A 20,559-nucleotide genomic window follows, 5' to 3' on the forward strand; every position below is an offset into this window, starting at 1 on the left:
ATTATAATGAAGCGTTCACGTCCTGTGGGACATCTGTAAATACATGAAGGCCGACGGGAAACTCGCACATGAACGTGATCTCCCCTGGAAACTCGAATAATATTTGAGCTGCTAAGATGAGATGACCTTTGACCTTTTCAACATGGCGGAGCTACTTTATTATTATTATTTAATTTTAATTTCGCAATCATCAAAAACATTGCAAACATATTCACAATGCTCTATTGACAAAACAATATGGTACATAAAAATAATTTAATAAATAAAAAACATTTTTAAAAAAATTAAATTTTCTTTTTTTACAATATGGTACATTCAAAATTAAATAAATAAAAATATGTAGCCGAGCGTTAGGGGTTCGTCTATACTGTAGTGATGTAACAAAACAATAAACGAGGCAGGAGACGGGATAGCGTGTCCAGCGATGCAACTCTGCTCCACTTTATTTCTCCGACAGAGAGACACACACACACACATAGACATATAAAGATTTATTTATATGTGTATGGACACACACACAACAGCGGTAAAACCCCGCCAGAACTTCCGCCATATGGCAACTCAGAGGGACACACCCCCTTTCCACACATAAACACACAACAGTCTGTTACAAATATTTAAAAAAATACAAACATAATAAAGTATTCAGTACATTTATAATAAAGTAAAAATATTTAAGGCTTTTTTTTATTTTTTTATAAACAAGATTTAGTTCATTTTTGTTTTGCAAAATCAAAACAAATGTGACTTTTCTCTGGAGAGAGAAGCTGGAAATGAAGATATACTACGCTACTGTTCTCTTATTGTATTTTTATATTATATATTATTGTATTTCTGATAGTTTTGTACCTCTGAAGCGATGACGTCGTTTCCCCCCGGGGATAAATAAAGTTATCTATCTAAAGTAGTTCTCTGTTGTTGACGCACAGGGACATGGCCGCCTCCGCCTGGTCACAGAAAACCCTCCGCCTCCTCCGCCGGATGAACACCTTTCCTTCAGCAGGTAACCCTCCGCGGTGACGTGTAACGTGTGCGACAGTGTGTTTCCATAGTAACCGCTGAACCCCCGGTCCTCAGGCTCCTGTCGCGCTGACTGCCTCAGGTTCGAGATTAACGGGGCCCAGGTCGGCTGGATCCGCCCTCATGTCGCCGCCCTGCTGGCGCGGTACCCGGACGTGTTCAGTCCTCCGCACCGGGGCGCTGTGGAGCTGCGTCCCGGCCTGGACTCACCGGAGCGCCGGTCCGCGGCTGTGGACGTGGTGCTGCGGACCCTGAGGCAGGAGGGCTCCCTGACCTGCCTGCGAGGCTGGAGGGACGAGGTGAGGACCAATAAGTCAGTCAATGAGAAGACTTTAGGGTTTTTATGGGATTTTTAAATTATTTTATTAAACTATTTTTATGATTTATTAAGATTTTTTTAGGATTATTTTATGTTGTTTTTTTTTAATGATTTTTATGTTTTTAAAAAATATATTTTTTATGTTTTTTTACTGATTTTTTTAAAAGGATTTTTGTCAAATATTTCTTATGATTTTAAAAAATGTTTTTTTAATGATTTTTTAAAATAATTTTCTCAATTATTTTTTAAGATCTTTTTTACAAAACTTAAATCTATTTTGCTTCCTTATCTTTTGACCTTGAGATGTTTTTGAATATTATATTTTTTAATGATTTATTATGATTTTTTAAAATAATTTTTATACAAAACTTAAATCTATTTTGCTTCTGTATCTTTTGACCGGGAGATGTCAGAGCACTTTTGAAACTTAAAGACTAATATTCCATTATGCATCTCAAGGTGTGTTCTTAAATAATATATTTTTAATGATTTTAAAGACTAATATTCCTCATGAATCACTCTGAGGATGAACCAGTTCCACATTGAACTCTGACGTGGGCTCCCTTTTTTAACCATCTGGCCACTTTGGCACCCGTTCTGGGCTTTGTACGACTTTATGTTTTTGCTCTAATTAATGTGATTATTATGCTGAGATGATGATATTTGACAGAGAAGAACTCCTCTGTCAAATATCATCATCTCAGCATAATAACACACAAACCCCCCCCACATCGTTCTCAGCAGACCCAAACGTTCCCCTCTGATCCCGTCTTTCCTGTTTTGCAGAAGTACAGCGTGATGCCAACATTTTCCGACCCTCCTCTGATGTGGATGGAAAGAGCAGCGACGAGTACGTTTGGGGACAAACGGTGTAAGTGAAATATGATGTCTTCTCAGTGTTAATGTTGTTTAACATTATGCTGTGATGCTACACAACAGGTCTTTTCGGTGTGAAGCGCTACGGAGTCCATATCAACGGCTACACGGTCGGTGCCAGCGGGGAGGTCTGCATGTGGCTGGCACGCCGCTCCGCTACCAAGCAGACATACCCCGGACTCCTGGACAATATGGTGAGTACACGGTCCACGACCAACGCAGCTTTCACTGTTTCACGATGTCCGAACAGCGTCCAGGGGAACAGGGACGAACACACAACCAAAATGATATAAAATAATATTATTATCATTAATAATTAAGTGTATTTTTCAGTGCACTGCGTGAAACTGTGGGTCAATATGAAAGTAAAGAAAGGGTCTCGATGTTTGTTGTGTGTGTGTGTGTGTAGGCAGCAGGTGGTCTGGCTGCTGGTGTTGGCATCAAACACACTCTGATCAAAGAATGTGAGGAGGAGGCGTGTATCCCAGCAGCCATCGCTGAAAAGGCTCTTCCTGTGTCCACAGTAAGGTGAGTGTGTGTGCGTGCGTGTGTGTGTGTGTGTGTGTGTGTGTGTGTGTGTGGGGGGGGCGATGGTTCTTTTGCCGTCAATTGCTCTCAGACCGCGGCACCGCCCGCCCCCTGACACCCGCACCAACACTGACCTCAGCCTTTTTAGACGAAGGTGAAGACACTTTTTTTACTCTGACTGGAGTTTTCTGCTCTCAGGTGGAACTGTTTAACTTGTTTGGCCTGTTTTTTACTTTAATGGGCCTTTAACAGCCTGCAGCACTGAAGCACCTTCCTTGTGTTTTTATGTATTTGATTGCTTTGATGTAAAGAACTTTGAATGAATGAATTGTCTGTACTGTCATTGCACCAGTAAAACAGAACGTACAGTACAATCCCTTAAAGTGCAAAAATAATTTTACATTAAAAGCATCAAAAAGAAAAGGCTAGACCTTTAAAGACACATTTAACACAACGAGCTAACACACACACAAACGCACGCACGCACATGCACACAAACACACACACAGACGCACGCACACACAGACACAGACACACACACACACACACACGACAAAAAAATAAAACCGTAGATTGCAGAGACCCTGAGCAAAGATCATCATGGACCATCACAGGTAAAGGGATTTGCGGTGTTCAGCGCTGTTTTAGCTTTAGGATAAAAACTGTTCTGAAGTCTGTTCGTCCGAGGGTTCAGAGACCGGAAGCGTCAATAACTCAAAGTGTTGGTGGCCTGGGTGGGACGAATGGTTTAGGGACAGCGGAGCGACTCCCTGCAGAGCGTAAAGACGGCAGCCAGGTGCCCCAGTTTGTTTATGCAGGTCCTCAGAAAGTGACTTTTTTTGTAATTAATTGGGATTTAGAGGGTAAAAATGATGAAGAATTGATTCAAATGTTGCTACACATGAGTAGGAGTTCAGTTAATGAGCAAAAAAAACAACATTTAATATTTCTATATATGATCCAGGGACCAAAGAGGGAACTTCTATAAACAGTGTCCTGAGGGTTGAATGCCACCCTCACGTTAAATAGTTGAATTGTTCCAGATGATTTATTGGTCATTTATGGAGTTTGTTGTCATTCCCCCTCCCCCTCCATTAGAGTGTTTTTAGCCTGTCTAAGACGGAGAGAGACGCACAGTTCTTCCAGGGTGGGGGGTGTTAACAACCCTGTGGAGGGTCCGGTCGGCCACTGTGCAGCTGGCAGACCACACACACACAAACACACACACACGCAGTAAGTCAGGAGGCTTTGGGTGCTGTCTGGCTATTGTAAAAGGTTCTATAAATATGGTTTGATTGATTGATAATGTATTTCGTAGCTACACCTACGAGGAGGACGACGGGGTGTTTGCAGAAAGTCAGTTTGTCTTTGATTTGAAACTTCCTCTGGAGTTCGAGCCCAGAGTCGGGGATGGCGAGGTTCAGGATTTCTCCCTCCTGCCCATAGATGAGGTCAGAACTGCTGACTGTAATGTTCTGAAGCACCAACAGATCACATACAATATGAGTTTTACTGTTTCGTAATCGCTCTCTCCTGCTTCCAGGTGAAGGAACTGCTGAGCACTGACGACTTCAAACCCAACAGCGCCATGGTGGTGTTGGACTTCCTCATCAGACACTCTTTCATTGAGCCGGACACAGGTACGCACGCACGCACGATGTCTGAAAGCAAGTGTAACTTCAGATCTCTCTTTTTAAGGAAGCCTTGTGTTGATCCTACACTTCTCATTACAGAGCCGTGTTATCAGGAGCTGGTGGCCGGACTCCATCAGACGTTATAGAGAGAGGCTGAGGACCGAGCCCCCGTCAACAGCAGCAGCTGCTCTACACACGGCCTGAAACGACCTTTCTGGCTCACCTGCCGAATAATGAATGGACTCTTTTTGTTGCATATCCATCTGTTTCAAATGAGGCTGAAGTATTTTTTAGAAATACATTTGAATTTTAATTGAACGGGTCAAAATTTTGACAAAGGAAACACTCAATAATGACTCATCACAACTACAGATGGGACCGGTCCAGTCTGCATGTCAGGATCCCAGTCCTGGCAGCCCTTCCCTTTCCTCTCGTGCTTGTGTTTGTCTCCCTCTGTCTGTGTTTCCCTGTCTGTGTTTCCCCTCTGTGTGTTTGTCTGTTTGGAGACAGAGTCGTGGTTCTGGACCAGCTGAACCCGGTTCCACTCATCACCTCCCCAACAGTATAAGAAGCCGGATGTTGGACACGTCCGGCGCCAGATCAACTCATCATCTCCTCAGTATCGTGTCTCGTTCGTTGGCTCCACGTTGTGTTTGAGAAAGTTTGTTTGTTCCATGTTTTCGATGTTTCTTTTTGTTTCCCCGCCTGCTCACCTTCCACCCGTTCGTGTTTTTCCCGTGATCACCTCATTGTCGTTTGTTCGTTCCCCGTCACTGGACTCGCTCTGGAGAGCTGCACCGTCACCTGGACCTCACCCCCCCCCCCCAGCTTCCTGAACACTTTAGTACATTGTTCTTTCATTAAAGGCTCGTTAAAACCCGACTCAGTTTCCGTGTCTGCGTTTGGGTCCCAGCTCTCTGTGTTGTTCTCAGAACCGTTCATGACACTGCATCTCTGATCAGATCTCCTCATCACGGTCTTCAGCGCGCACATGCTCTGAACACCATCCATATAAGATATATCATAATCATATAATTTATTAGAATAAAACATTCAGGCCTGTTTCTAACTGAACTCTCTCAGCATCAAAGTCACTGCTGCAAACCTTTAAAGAGCGCTGACGCAGCGTTTCTTCTGAGGGGAACTATTTTCTACAGCGCTGATGTCGGGGAGCTCCTTCAGTGCGACACACAACAAATCAAAGTCATAATTTATCATTTTAAAGCTACCACAATGTTTTCTATATGATGCATCATTTACTATAGGAGCACGACCATCAGGACAAACATTTACCCGCCCCGTGGCGTGGAGCTTAACTGGAGCTGAAGTTGAGATACAAACTGAAATGTTGAGCGAGGCGAAGCATGTGAGGCGGGACACCAGGGACAGGATCTGGTCGTTCTTTGTTACAGTTTATTTCCTTTAGAATATATTAAAAAAACACGACTGGAGAAATGTGAGGATACAAAACAAATACCAAATCCTTTAAGAGTTTCTGTTTGATGCTTTCTGCCGTCATGTCTCAGTGAACACTAAACTGACCTTTAGTTTGAAGCTGTGTGCAAATAAAACAACCGAAGCCAGAAGAATATCACACGTTCAAAAATCACATACAGAAGAAAACAAAGCAGAAAGAACGAAGAGTTGTCGACATCAAGAGTGGAAACAAAACATACATTTCAAAATAAAAGCTGGCATTTAAATAATAAATGTGTCCAATAACAAATAGTAGGTGGGTTAAAAACACAGAGGGTGGAATTACGGTAATAAAATTCAGTATAACGTACATTTCCACAGCCTGTCGCCCCTCAGTACGGCAGACACTCACACTCACACTCATACTCTGTGCTTTTAAAGTGAAATTCTCTCTTTTTCACACAGGCTTCTACACAAAGGGACAGGGAATCTCCCCCCGCGGGTCAGATCAACATGCATTGTGTGGTGACGTCAGAGCTGCTCTGCTGGTTACACGGTAGAGTCCAAATCCACACCTCAGTCAGATTCCTACCGTTTATACCGTTAAGATCGTTTACACCGTCCACCCCGACGTGACGCTCTATAGCAGAAGGCAGCCGCTCTTCTTGCCTCGCCTCTTGGCCTGCAGGGCCGCCCTGGTGGCCATCTCAAACACCTCCCTCACGCCGTCCTTGGTCTTGGCTGAGCACTCCAAGTACCCGAAGGCGTTGATCCGGTTGGCCATGTCCCTCGCCTCGTCCGACTTCACCGGCTCCTGTTTGGATGAAAATCACAAAGAAGAATCATCAAGTTATTGAAAACAGGACTTCGTTTTTAAAAGACCAACATCATCTGGTAAGGATGAACCCTGGGCGCCTCCCTAGGGAGGTGTTCCAGGCACGTCCAGCTGGGAGGAGGCCTCGGGGAAGACCCAGGACCAGGTGGAGAGATGCCGCGGGGTCAGAGGTCGGAGGTGGAGCCATGACGCCGTCCTTTAACAAAGTCTGAGCTTTCACCGTCCAAACCACAACGCCATGGGGGGCGTTTACAATCTGCACACTCTGGGACCTGGTTTCTAAAGATCCTGTTTTCAGACTCCGATAACGAACCAGACTGAACCAGACTGAACCAGACTGAACCAGACTGAACCAGACTAAACCAGACTGAACCAGACTGAACCAGACTGAAGATGAGCGGTTACAGGAAAACGCGTCTCCGTGTGGACGGGCCCTTAGTAACAGAACCGATTTCACAAACTTGTAAAAGCACCTGAATGATGAAGGAGGGCCCCACTGACCTGTTTCATCTTGGCTAACTCTCGGCGCGTGTGCTCATCATTCCGCAGGTCTTTCTTGTTTCCCACCAGAATAATGGGAACATTAGGACAGAAGTGTTTGACCTCAGGAGTCCACTTCTCCGGAATATTCTCTGCATCGGGCACAAGGTAACCGTGTTCAACATGGAGCAGACGAACACAGAATGTGTGTGAAAAACAACGCGACAAAGAGGAAATCTCACCCAAACTGTCGGGGCTGTCGACGGAGAAGCACATGAGGATGACATCTGTGTCTGGATAGGAGAGAGGCCTCAGTCTGTCGTAGTCCTCCTGACCCGCCGTGTCCCACAGAGCCAGCTCCACCTGAAACAGGGCGACCGGACCGCATTACTGCTGGAGTCAACACTACACGCGTACATCACAGGGCTCCGCTTCTGCGACTGAATTTTACATCCTGTCGAGCACGTACGTCAACTAGAAACAACACGAATACCAACAGAAGAAACATCGGGCACAAAGAGTGTGAGCAGCAGAGTTGTGTCTCTCTCTACGGAGACGGGACTTGAGCTGCTGGAGGTGTTTCACTACGGCTCTTTTTAGCAGCACACCTTCCTCCCCCTGCACATAACTCAAATTTGGTCGGGTCTAAAATTGTGAACACACATTTTTTTAGTAGAGGGTCTGAAGATCATTATGAGCCTTTTGATTGGTGTCTATGGCGCACTCCCACTGTTCCTCCGTCCCGTGCCCCAGCACGTTTCACGGCTAAAGTCTGGTTCCTTTGACCAGTGTGAGTCCAACCGTACCACGTCTAGACGCCAGGGTCCGTTAAGTAGAGGTGGTTATTTTTTAAAGCATGTTTGCACATGTACGAGCACGAGCACGAGGCCTACGGCGTCATATTTGACACAAAAACTCTGAGGTCTATGGAAAGATTTGTAAAAAAAGCGATGCATCGCCATGACGTCATCAATGCGTGTGACGTGTTACGGCGTGATGACGTATAGGCAGCAAGAAGCATGTTCCGAGGCCCAGGTAGTGTGAGTACAAACGGGCCTGGAGGGGGGGACAAGGACCCTAAAGCACGGGGCACGGGACGGACGCACAGTGGGAGGGCGCCCTTATGCTGCACAGGAGCAACCCTAACCCTACCCCCCCCCACCCTCTTCAGAATGTGTGAGTAGAATAAAAAGCTTACCTGTTTACCATCTACCTCAATATCTGCCACGTAGTTCTCGAACACTGTGGGCACGTAAACCTCAGGGAACTGGTCTTTGCTGAACACGATGAGGAGGCAGGTCTTCCCACAGGCTCCGTCACCAACGATCACCAGTTTCTTTCTGATCGCAGCCATCTGAAAAAATAAAAGCACAACCATTCATCCAGCTTCACGGAGGTTTCCAGGTACGTGAGGCAGCTCAGAGGTTTTCATGGCATAGGGACGACTTTCTGTGAACCAAAGTGAAGCTTGTTTGGTTTTAGAGAGCCCTGAATGTGGAAACTTACTATGGACCGTGTTTGGCACCGTTTTGTCCCGGGAAACACAAAACTACTGAATGGAAATTGCATATTTATATTCTTGATATTACAAATTAACCAAATCATTTAAAGCGACTCATTTGGTGTCTTTGTTGCATCGCTTCAGACGCTTTAGACACTTCAGACACTTTATTTGCGGCGCCTCCGTCTGAATCGCACGTCATGTAGCTCGAGTCGTAGCTCGAGTCGTAGCTCAACTCGCGTCATGAATGCAACTTAAGGACTCCTATCATGCTCAGAGTCCAGTTCAGTACACAGTCTCTGGGTCCGTCTCTGTCCTCTCACGCAGCAGCACTGTTGTTGTTATGTGACGCCGCGGGGTCAGAGGTCGGAGGTGGGGCCATGACGCCGTCCTTTAACAAAGTCTGAGCTTTCACCGTCCAGACCACAACGCCATGGGGGGCGTTTACAATCTTGGGGGGTGATTTGGTTACAAATTAACCAAATAATTTAAAGCGACTCATTTGGTGCCTTTGTTGCACCTCTTCAGATGCTTCATTTACGGCGGAATCACGTGTAATGTAGCTCAAGTTGTAGCTCAAGTCACATCATACACGTTTGGTCTGAACGCAACTTAAGGACTCGAATCAGGCTACTGCAGAGGTTTGGTGTAGTGATAGAACGAAACATCAGCCGGCTGATATTTGTGTTTTTTATGTGTACCTGTATCGGCCGATGCTGCTGCGTTCACCGATGTTTTTCCCCGGCATTATTTACAGACAGGCGTCCACAGGCAGCTCCGTGTTTCAAGTTCAATAAAGGTACCGATTTATTTATTTTTTTAAATTGAGACTCGTAACATTTGTTTTCATCATCGTGTCATTTTTATGATGTAAATTGAAGGAACAAAAGTCGTATCGGCTTCAAATATCGGCTCCAGAAAATCAGCGGTCCGTATCGGTCACCGGCTGAGGCTGATGAAAAAAATCCGGTATCAGCCGTTTAAAAAAGACCATATCGGTCGATCCCTAGTTTGCTGTTATTTTCAGCAGAATTAGTGGTTAAAAAAGACCTTTGAATGCCTTCACCGTACTGCCCCGAGCTAATCACTGTTAGCCAGCCCCGGGATTTCTTCGTTCATAGTTGATACACAATAAAAATTGTCTTGATGGTTAAGTTGATGAATTTATTTGCCGAAAAAGTACCTATGATGATTTTACGCCACAATTCCACTTTAAGTATTTTTCCTGTATTATGTATGAACTATTACTTTATTTATGTGTGTACCTTATTGTATTGTGTTATAAAGCCTTGTGTTTATATTCCTACACGAAGTTGTCAGGTACTGAATTGTTCTAAATTAAGTTTTGCAGAAAAAAACAAAAACATTACAACTTTACTTCCTCACTGCTGTTTCCCTCTCATGTAAAGAGCAACTTAGGCTAATGTCAACTTCTCCTCTGATGAAAAGCTTCACATTACAGATACAGGACGTGTAATTTCACCTTAACCTTCATAAATACTGTGTTTTAGCCCTGCATCAGTGGAGAAACACCAGCTAACTTCAGCAGGCAGCGGTCCCCTTCCCCATCCCCTGTAGCTAAGCTAACTGTTAGCTTGCTAACTTTGCTGAGTTTCCCGGACAGTTGGCCTCTTCTCGGGCTGGAAACGTCACATTTTAAACCGAAAACACGTTTGTTTGTTCCGGAAACTTCCCTGGAAACAAACCGACCAAACAAAGACACGTTCTGAGCGGTGACTTCATCACAGTTTACCTTTTTATGACAGATCCTCGGCTTTTTTAGTTTTTCCTGTCGCAGCGAACAGTCCCGCCCCCGACTGTGCCACGACGATAAGACCCGCCCACACCGCGTACTTTCAGCCAATGGGAAACGCTGAAATGTGAGTGACGGGTAAAGTAGCCAATAGAAATCCATTTATTTTTCCTACTTCCCCTAATGAAAACAAATGCACTCTTTGCAAAAATGAACCAGAATCAGATAAATAACTCTTTATTTCCGGTTTCTGTCTCCAGAGAAAATATCACATTTGTTTTTAATTATGTGAAACAAAAACCATGAAACTCTGTTTAATGTGATTTTTTTGTTTTGTAAAAAATGTATCCACAAAAATAGAATCTGAAATCTTCCCCTAATTTAATTTTTTTCTCCTGAATTAATTCAAAATAAAAGATAAATCTGTAAAATTGATGAATGTAACAAAAGCATAACAATTATATAACATTTCTAAACACTTCCCCACTGAGTCCATTCACTAATTAAACTTTTCTCCCCTTAAACATGTTAATTCATTATATATGTACTGCATACTTTATTTTATTTCTATTTTCTTTTAGTTTTGTCTGAATATGCTTAATTGTATTGTCAAATGTTTTGAATAAAGTTTTGGGAAGAAAACAACAATGAACCAGGATCTTTGACACGTTTATTCCATAATTGTTTTAATTCATAAATTCTGTTTTCGTTTTTTTGTAATTCACATTTTTATACATTTATGGCTCTTTAAAAAAAATTGCAGAATATTTTGAGGAGAGCTTTTAACCCAATATCCACAACTGTATTGTCCATTGACAGATGGACGTACCCCCTCCCCCCAACGTCACATACATGCCCTTTTTTGGTCGGAGGAAAGAGGCGGAGTCAACGTCTGACAAGATGGAGAGGATACGTCCATTTGTTATAGACCTTTTTCAAATATGTCAACACAAACATTCCAAAACAGTCCTAGTTTATTTCCTGTTGCAGTGTATGTGAATGACATCAACTGACAGGAAGTTAACAGGGACCAAAGCTGTTGCCTAGCAATGGAGTTCCGTTGAAAAGATCTTTACAGTCTATGCTTGAGACTGAAAAGATTAATCAGGAGGATAAAGGGCAGTTTTTTTTATTTCGCGTTTTCATTTTTAAGTTTTTAATTTTATTATTTTATGTTTTTTATTTCTCGTTTCTCATCATGGCCACTCCGTTTCAGAGGGTGGCGGTAATGCGCACTCAAAAGTTGTTTTCCAACCGCCTTTAAAAAAACAAGACGAAGAAGAAGTCTGAGCCAATCAGCGGCGAGTAAACGCTCATGCTGTGTTCCCATTGGCTGGTTTAAAAGAAAAGCGTTTTAAGCGCAGTTCTAACGGCAGTTACATTTGTGTTGTGAAGGGAGAGGACGTATCGGTAAGCGTTTCTACATTAACTTAATCTTTACTCATTTAAATAACCACTCTTACTTAATTAACATGTTACTGATACTTAGCTGATAGTGTGATATGCGTCCTAACTTATGCTAACGAAGACACGTTATATATTTTAAACAGTTAGCGTTAAAGGCAGTTATTCCTCGGTGGAGCTAGCTTAACGTTAACGGGCAACAGTTGAAAACAGCACTCCCAAACTTAGCTAACTTCACTTAACTTCACTTTAACACACATTAATAGAACTTTATCGTGAAAATATATTTATTTAATTAAGCTTTTCCCACATTAATTCCTTCAAACACACGTTATCAGATGTACGTTGACGTTACGTTCACTCGACGTTAACGTTGGTGTGAAAATAACCGTTAAAACCATCGGAACTTGAGATTTATCGCCTTTTTTTGGTTGGTTTTTAGGTGAGTTTGGCGAAAAAACACGAGATTATGGCGTCAAACGACTCGGGAGAGACCTCCGGCCGCTACGAGTTTGATGCTCCGTCCACCATCGTCGACATGGTGGACCTGGACAACACCAGGACCGGGGATACGTGGTTCGGTAAGTCTGCAGTACTTCATTAATATTAATATTGATAATTGAATGTAAGTGTTACAGCCCCACTGGGTTAGCCTGAGTTCCAGAGACACTCTATAAAGAATCTAAATTCCCCTCCACTTTGCTGTGAATTAGTTTGGTTTGAACATGAAACAAATGTTTGGTTATTTAAAGTAAATCTCTGGCACTAAATGACACCAGTGTTAAGTCAGTTTGATGTTCAACATTCATTTTATATTATGAATAAAAACTGTTGTGCATTTAAACCATTTCTGGAATCATGTCAAACCACTTTAGCATCATAGACTAATATTCTTCATGTCACAAGGCTTCGCTTTTGAAAAGTATATTTATTTTTCATGACTATTGCCAAACTTAAATGTGTTTTGCTTACTTATTTTTTGACCCACTTTTGCAACATAAAAACTAATATTTCTCATGTATCACAAGGCTCCTATTTGGGGAAAAAACCCGTGATATATATTTTGTTTTTTAGGAATTTTTACAAAACATAAATCTGTTTCCTTTCTTTTGACCTGGAGATGTCAAAACGATTTTGCAACATAAAGACTAATATTCCTCATGTGTCACAAGGCTTGTTTGTGAAAATATTAATTTATTTTTTATGATTATTGCAAAACTTAAATGTATTTTGCTTTATCCTTTGACCTGGAGATGCAACACCACTTTTTGTGCCACGTGTCTTCTTTATGAATAATATATTTTTATTGATTTTTTTACAACACTTAAATCTATTATGCTTCTTGTCTTTTGACCTAGAGATGTCAAACCACTGTTGAAACATGAATACTAATATTTCTCGTGTCACATGTCTTCTCTTGAGAAATATCTATCTATCTATATTTTTTACAAAACTTAAATCTGTTTCCTTATGTTTTGACCTGGATATGTCAAACAACTTTTTAAACATAAACACTAACATTTCTCATGTATCACAAGTCTTCTTTTTGAATAATATATTTTTAATGATTTTTCTTTTTATCTATTATGCTTATCTTTTAATCTGGAGATGTCAAACCACTTTTGAAACATAAATACTAATATTTCTCATGTGTCCGAGTCTTCTTTCTGAACAATATATTTATTAGTTATGATTTTTTGCAAAACTTAACTCTATTATGCTTGACAATAAGTGAATCTGTAAAAGGAGTCCGTCTTAACGTCTGTGTGTTTTCTGCAGAAGAGAGCAGCGGAGCAGATGGTCTGGGCAAAACTCCTCTGAGGTGTGACCAGGCCTTTGGGAGAAGCCACGCGCCCGACCTGCCCCGAGCTATCGTAGCCCCTCAAGTCAAGACACAGGACCCCTCTGGTTGGTTTTCATTGCTTTATACCGTAGATGACTCAGTCACACAGCCATCAAAGTCCAGTTCAGACCAAAGATTGACAACAAGACGAGTTGAAACTTGCAACTTCTTGCAGTGTGCCGGTCTGTGACATTCAGAAACCTGTGTATCATCTCCATGGCAACAACTCTGTACTTCCATTCTAACTTCTGACCTTTCAGGCTTTTATGTAACTGGATATCGTTTTTAGCATCTTAAAATATGAATGAAGACATTGATAGTGTCCATTTCTACCAGCTGACTTGAACAGCGGACTTTGCTATGAGCTAATTAGCTGTTGAAAACAGGTGACGGATTCTTTACGTTTTAAAACCAGGTGCTGCTGAGTCGAGATGACACGGGTCGCTTCACACTGCTGCAACATCCTAAAACCGTTTCGCCTCGTCACAATTCTTTCGTCTGAACTGGGTTTAAGTCAATTCTCAATTGCAAAAAGAAAGAAAAGCTGTTCTTAAATGTGTAATATTCTCCTAAAACAATGTTTAGGCTAATATACAGTGAGTCCCTCTCAAGCATGACTTCGAGCCCACAGTAAGTGTGTGGTGGTGTGTCTGCAGAGGTCCTGTCTTGGGTTTGGGGTCGTTTAAGGCGTCAACAAAGAGCCATTTGGTCCGACCTTTAATGGATTAGTTGTTGTTTTATAGTGTCGACAAATGTAGATGAGTGTTTCTAAAGCCCAATGTGACTTTCTAACATGTCTCGTTTTATCCACAACTCCAAGAGATTCAGTTAAGTGTCATAGAGGAAACCAGAAAACATTCACATTTAAGAAGCTGAAATGAGAATTTAGACTTTCTTCTTTAAACGAAAGAATCGATGGATCTTTGCAGCTCTACTCGGATAGCTTTCAGGCTGACTCAGTTCTCTCCTGTGTCCCTGTGCGTTTTATTCAGGGTTCCTACGGGTGCTTGAAATCCTTGAATTTTATGTTTTCAAGGTTTGAAAAGTGCTTGAAATTGTATCCACGTTTCTTTCATAAGTTATACATTTGAAATATAATCTAATATCTGATCCTTCTGGTATAAGTCTTTTTAATGGGAAAAAACTAAGGTGAAATAATTATTTTCAATATCTTTGGTTCTTGTAGAAATGTCATTTACCACAACCATAAGGTGCTGGAAAGGCGTGCGTGTTTATGATTACTGTTTAAAGCTAAACTCTTGTGTGGACCTAGATTAGTCTGTTGTCTCAGTGAATGGTCCTCATGATGTGGACTCATATTTCAGGTCCCAGTACTTCTGCAGCTGCACCTTCAAACATAGTCACGTCCTGGGGCCCTGAATCTCCTCCTCAGACCGGTGCAAGAACCAGGACGAGGACTGCTCATCAATCCCCTGCCCAGACACGCAGGTAAAGTCCTCGTGCTACACATTATATCACATGACATCTGTTCTACAGTCTTACCCGATGGTCCTGGCACATTAATGGTGTGGTAATTGGTTGCATTACACCATGTGACGCAGTCCCTTTCTGCTACGCTTTAAGTCAAACGGCGGCATTAAGAGGTGTGTGTGTATTTCTAATTCCTTTATTTTAGGGTTTCAAAGCGTAAAGAGGCGGCGAGTGTTGCGGCTCCACCACCATCAAAGAAACACAAAAAGTAAGTGTCACAACTGTGCTGTCGTTAAGATGTAGGTCCAGTACCAACACTTTCCTTCTGCACTTTTACAGAATGCTCACGTGTAAGAGGGCGTACCAAAGTTTCCATAGTGTGTTGAACTTGTTTTAACTGTAGTTTTTTTTTTTTTTTCTAGAACTCCTCCCGTTGCTCGAAAATCCAGTGTTGTCCGCCGCAGCCAGAGGCAGCTGAATACCAGGACCGCCCCCGAGCCCAGGGCAGCAGCTTCCTCTGCTTCAGAGTGAGTCCACTACACAAGTAAAACCAGTGTTTCCCACTCATCAGTCGGCTGGTTTTCGTATTCCAGTAAGACAACGAGTCACTGTGGACTCTTCACTGATCCGAGCACCTTCTGAAACATGTGATATCTACTCTCCAGTCAGTCAGTTTTTGGAGTTGGGCAGTTTTTATTTTTTTGACAGTTTTTTCAAATCTGTCTGAGGCTCAACTGGTTTTTCAGCATGTAGACTATAGATTTAAGATTTTACCCAACCCCACCGCAGCGACTTCCTGTCTGATCCAATCAGGAAGCTCCGTCAGCGTCAGTTCTCTGAGTGTCCACTAGGGGCAGGTTTCACAACAGAGCAGTTTCTCATTGAGCCCCATGTTAAACAGCCGTTTACACAGCATCATTAAACCTGTTTAAGGACAAAAGAACATTCTAGTCTGTGTGTTTAGCTCAGATCTCCATGGCAACACTGAGGGGGAGGGGCTAGTTTTTATGTTATTGGAGGTCAAAGTTTATGAATAATTAGGGGCGTGGCCTCTTGAGTGACAGCTAGCCTTTTGCCCTCACTTCTCCTCCGAGGTAAACGTCAGCCAGATGGCCGTATGCCCCTCCCCCCAACGTCATATACATGCCCTTTTCAAAGTCAGAGTCATAGTCTGACAAGATGGAGACTCCCGTAAGCGAGGGCGATTGGATCAAGTCGAGAGCACGGACCTGACGAAGACGCTACGGAAAAATGTTGCTAAAGCTGTTTTTTTTCCTGATTAATGTGTTAACAGGCCAAGTAGCTCTGAAAATCAGGAGCTGGAGCACATCAAGAACCTCCAGAGGGAAGTGGCTCTGCACCGCAGGAAGAACGAGGCCAGCTACAAAGCTGCTCTGGCCGGCAGTGAGTATACGTTACTGACTCTCTGTGGCTGCAACCATCAATAAATGTACTTGAAGACAACCTTTTGTTTCAAAGGTGCTGTTTGTTCCCATGCTTCAGAGTTGTTTTGACATTACTTCTTAAAAGTTCGTCCCACATTTCTTTCAGATCCACCACCAAAGAAGATTGTGCTGTCAGCGACTGTACCTGAAGAATTCCACTTTAACACAAACACCCGAGTTAAAGCGACCGCGTCTTCAAACGCAGCCCACAAGGAGGTGGACTTTGTCAGTCAGCTTCGCAAACCCTCCTCCCCAGTGAGTACTTCATGTGTTCATTTTTAAACTTGTAGTGTAACCTGAGGGGGACAAACAGTGAAAACCCAGACCACTAATGATTCACTTTAAACATGTTGGATGTCAGATCCTCTGTGCACACAACAGTAACGCAGCTTCCTCAGAGAAATCCAAATGCATACGATGCCATATGTAAACTATGAGTTTATGAAAACCTTTGCTTCTGACTAAGATAAACACTCCCTCATGGTGTCCTGAAGCTCAGAGTTTAAAACTTACGTCCGCAGTTGAGTTCTGAGCTGAGAGGAAACTAAATCAAGACATTCAATGAACATATGGACTTGAGACGCATCAACCACACCTATATATATTTTTTTAATTTGAAAGTTGCACCTCCTGTTTTCATTTTTCCTCCTTTTTAGGTCAAAGCTCAGAAAGGTGCCACCGTGCCCAAACCCTTCAACCTGTCGACAGGAAACAAGAGAGGGGTGGAGGAGCCCTCTGCCTACGTGCCCATGGCTCAGCAGATACAGCAGTTCCAGAAACGAACCCCTGACCGCTACCACCTGAAAAGTCGCAAGACCCGAGAGAGAGGTGTGCAGGACATTAAATCGATTCAGATGTTCAGTGTGCAGTCGTAGTTTAACTTGCTCACATGGGTTTGAACTGTTCTGTTTCCTCAGGGCCGTCTGCAGCGAAGGGCAACAGACTGAAGCTCACCCAGCCCCACAGCCCACACCTGATGACCCGCCAGAGGAACCGGCCAACTGCTGTGAAGAGCAGTGCTGAGCTGGAGGCTGAAGAGGTGGAAAAGCTTCACAAGTAAGAACCTTTACTGTGTCCGCGGCGATGGGAAGATGCACCAGGGAGTGGGGATACTTGTTGTTGTTTACACCAGTAACCAGGGTGAAGATAACTTCTTTGTCTGCTCCTCATAGTAAAGTGGATTACCAAAGTCAATCCAAAAGGAAGGAGCTTTGGTGCTTTTTCTGTGTAGGGACTCTTCTTCCAAGGGTCATTAAGTGTGTTTTTAATCACAGGTTCAAGATCAATGCCTCGGAGCTGAACAGGAAAATCTTGGTGAGTGCAGAGTGTCTGAAGAAGCCAGCAGTGAAGGAGTCCACTGTACCTGAAGGCTTCCAGCTGCAGATTGAGAAAAGGCTCCAGGAGAGACAAACCACAAAGAAGCCAGAGGACGGTGAAGAGAAGCCTCAGCCCTTTAAAGCCCAGCCTCTGCCCAAGAAGATCCTGGAAGGAGTAGTGGTGAGTGAGAAAATCGATTCACTTAAAGGGGGACGAGGTCCATACGTGTATTTTGTGTTAATACATATTGCGCCTCCTTTGTGATTCGGATCAGTTGTTGAGCGCTAATATGAATGTAGTAAAAAGGATTTCCTCCTGTCAACAGGGCCTGCCAGAGCGGAAAGTTCTGCACCCGACTGTGCCGGAGTCTCCAGCTTTTGTCCTTAAGAAGAGTGTTCGTATGGAGTTCAAGGTTGAAGAAGTAAGAGCACACGTCTCCCTTCACTCGCTTCACCAGCACACTGAGTTTTCTTTAACTTGAGTTTAACCCTTCTCCCTCTCTGGTCAGGTAAAACAGCCCTCCCCGATCAAGGCCCCGCCAGTGCCTCACTTTGGCCTCCCCTTCCAGCCCCAGCTACAAGAGAACCACCACGTGGAAGTCTGTCCGTTCTCCTTTGAAGAGCGGGATCGAGAGAGGAGGGCGCTGAAAGAGAAGAGGCTGCAGGAGATGAGGAACGAAGAGGTGGGGTTCCGCTGCCAGAACCCGTGTCCTTACACCCCCACAATAAAGACACAGCCACTGATTTACTGTCCCGTGTTTCCTTTGGACTTCTCCAGGTACCACAGTTCAAGGCCCAGCCGCTGCCAGACTTCGACACTGTGGTCCTCCCAGAGAAGAAGAAGCTGGAGCCCACGAAGCCCGAGCCCTTCAGAATGCTCGTAGATGAGCGTGGAGCGGTGAGGAGCAGTCGCTGGGAACAGTTGGTAGGCCCTAGTCTGCCACTGAGTGCACAAAAGCAGTTTTTGTTCTCAGAAATGACCTTGAAGTACAAACATGACCTCTGTGCCTTTTTGTAGATGAAAGAAGAAGAGCACAGGCGGGAGGAAGCAGTAGCGTTCAAAGCCAAACCCAACACCGTCATCTATAAAGAGCCTTTCCAGCCCAAGAAGGAGGCTCGCTCTGCAGTGGGTAAGTCTGACACCAGGCCGTACGCTGAAGCATGAAAGTGTGAGTGAGTCTCGTCATAAACTGTGTTCCTGTTGCCTTCATTATAAAAACTCAACTCTTTCCACAGCACTCACTTTTATTTAGTCTTTAGACAACGTTTCGGTCTGTTGACCTTCATCAGGACCAGTATTTTACTTCTGATGTGGGACTTCCTTTTAAAAGTTAGGCGCACACACACAATATTATTATTCTCACCAACATCCTATATACACAGGGGAAATTCATGATAAATACAGATTTCAATCATGTAATGATAAATGGGTACATGTATTCATACATTTATTCAATAAGATAATTGTGAGAACATCTACAAACATGCACTTAAGTCTAATTCATCATTTAGACCAAAGTTTGTCCCAAAAGTTTGAAGTTGTTTGGTCCAAAAGGCTCCCCTTAGATCATCACCACGTCCTGGCAGGACTACGTTCTATGCCGCAGTAGCTAAAGGCTGCGATTGGAGGGTTGGCCAGTTTAAAGTGGATACTGGGTTGTCTGGGTTGTTGTGGCGTGTAGCTTGTTTCCTTCACTGTCCTCTGCTGTGGCACTAAGCAATGACTCCTCCCACAGTTGTGGAGGCCTTCGCGCTGTCGACAGAGCGACGCGCCCAGGAGCGGCAGGAGTACGACCGGCTGGCTGGTGAGAAGGAGGCTTTCAGGATGCTGATGGAGGAGCAGCAGAGACAGGAGGCGGCGCAGAGGGAGAAGGAGGAGATCGCCAGGCTGCGGCAAGAACAGGTCACTGCACAACACCGTTTAAGAATCCAGCAGCATGCAGTCATTTACACCAGCTGCCTCCACAGGGGGAAAGTAACGATGAAAACCGCTCACGCCGTTTCCAAACCACAACAGGTGACCTACGTGAATCGTGTTGATCCAATGAGAAAATATTTTGGTTGACAGAGGCTTAAGCTACATACCACCAGAAGAATTAAATCTGCTGAAAGGCATCCTGTCGTTGACTCATAACGTTAGCAAACAAAGCAGAAGATGGCGGAGTTAACAAGTCGTAAAGCCGGGCCATGGAGACGCTGGTCCAGACGAAGAGGAAACAAACACTCTTCACACCGTTTGAACTTTTTCGAAACCCATATTCATCTCGGCAACTGTCTTTTATTTTCATACTGCGGCTATTAAAGTTGTGCTGTTTCACACATTTCATGAGAAGTCTCTTTCTATATAACGAAATGTGACCATGTATAGATAGTTACTCTATTATACGTTCATTTCTCTCAAAATGCATCAGATTGAATTTTCTTGCCTCTCCCCGTCGTCGTCGTCTCATCTCACCCTTTTCACCCCTGACCCGTTTTCATGCCTGGATCCAAAGAGGCAGAATATGGTTTAATGTAACGACGTCTAATACATCAACCCTGTAAAATGACTGTGAGCTGTGTGTGTCTGAGCGTGTGTGTGAGCTGCGTTCTGACTGACACATTTTCCTTTCCTGCAGGTTCACACCGCTCAACCCATCAGACACTACAAACCTGTGGCCGTGAAGAAGAGCGAGGTCGCGCTCACGATTCCCAAGTCACCAAACTTCTCCGACCGCTTCCGCTTGTGATCCGCTTCGACCCGCCGCATATTTGTATA

General features: G+C 43.7%; 3 protein-coding genes across 4 annotated transcripts; 2 read left to right on the forward strand and 1 right to left on the reverse strand.

The window, feature by feature from the left end:
• Positions 1-933: 933 nt before the first annotated feature.
• On the forward strand, positions 934-5,196 carry tpk2 (thiamin pyrophosphokinase 2; the record flags this gene model as incomplete). Its single annotated transcript, XM_083920270.1, has 8 exons — positions 934-1,003; positions 1,078-1,319; positions 2,126-2,189; positions 2,279-2,409; positions 2,625-2,743; positions 4,062-4,194; positions 4,287-4,383; positions 4,477-5,196. 8 exons carry the CDS (start codon positions 934-936, stop codon positions 4,521-4,523), a joined length of 903 nt encoding a protein of 300 aa, XP_083776396.1. The 3' UTR covers positions 4,524-5,196.
• A 577-nt stretch (positions 5,197-5,773) lies between these two features.
• Positions 5,774-10,416, reverse strand: rhoaa (ras homolog gene family, member Aa). The gene is made up of 5 exons (XM_083919846.1): positions 10,363-10,416; positions 8,307-8,462; positions 7,351-7,471; positions 7,130-7,260; positions 5,774-6,607 (listed from the first exon to the last, which is right to left on the reverse strand). Exons 2-5 carry the CDS (start codon positions 8,460-8,462, stop codon positions 6,434-6,436), a joined length of 582 nt encoding a protein of 193 aa, XP_083775972.1. The 5' UTR covers positions 10,363-10,416; the 3' UTR covers positions 5,774-6,433.
• Positions 10,417-11,754: 1,338 nt separating this feature from the next.
• Positions 11,755-20,548, forward strand: tpx2 (TPX2 microtubule nucleation factor). 2 transcript variants are annotated; one of them, XM_083920405.1, is made up of 17 exons: positions 11,755-11,772; positions 12,209-12,347; positions 13,546-13,674; positions 14,935-15,058; positions 15,246-15,308; positions 15,463-15,567; positions 16,335-16,444; positions 16,592-16,740; positions 17,142-17,313; positions 17,403-17,541; positions 17,760-17,982; positions 18,128-18,223; positions 18,311-18,484; positions 18,580-18,726; positions 18,820-18,931; positions 19,538-19,704; positions 20,420-20,548. In XM_083920405.1, exons 2-17 carry the CDS (start codon positions 12,236-12,238, stop codon positions 20,528-20,530), a joined length of 2,133 nt encoding a protein of 710 aa, XP_083776531.1. In that variant the 5' UTR covers positions 11,755-11,772; positions 12,209-12,235; the 3' UTR covers positions 20,531-20,548. The 2 variants fall into 2 exon arrangements, with proteins under 2 accessions (XP_083776531.1, XP_083776532.1); XM_083920406.1 differs by having other exon boundaries at positions 18,580-18,699.
• The last annotated feature ends 11 nt before the right edge of the window (positions 20,549-20,559 follow it).

Source organism: Echiichthys vipera (assembly GCF_963691815.1).
Source record: "Echiichthys vipera genome assembly, chromosome: 9".
NCBI lineage: Eukaryota > Metazoa > Chordata > Actinopteri > Perciformes > Trachinidae > Echiichthys > Echiichthys vipera.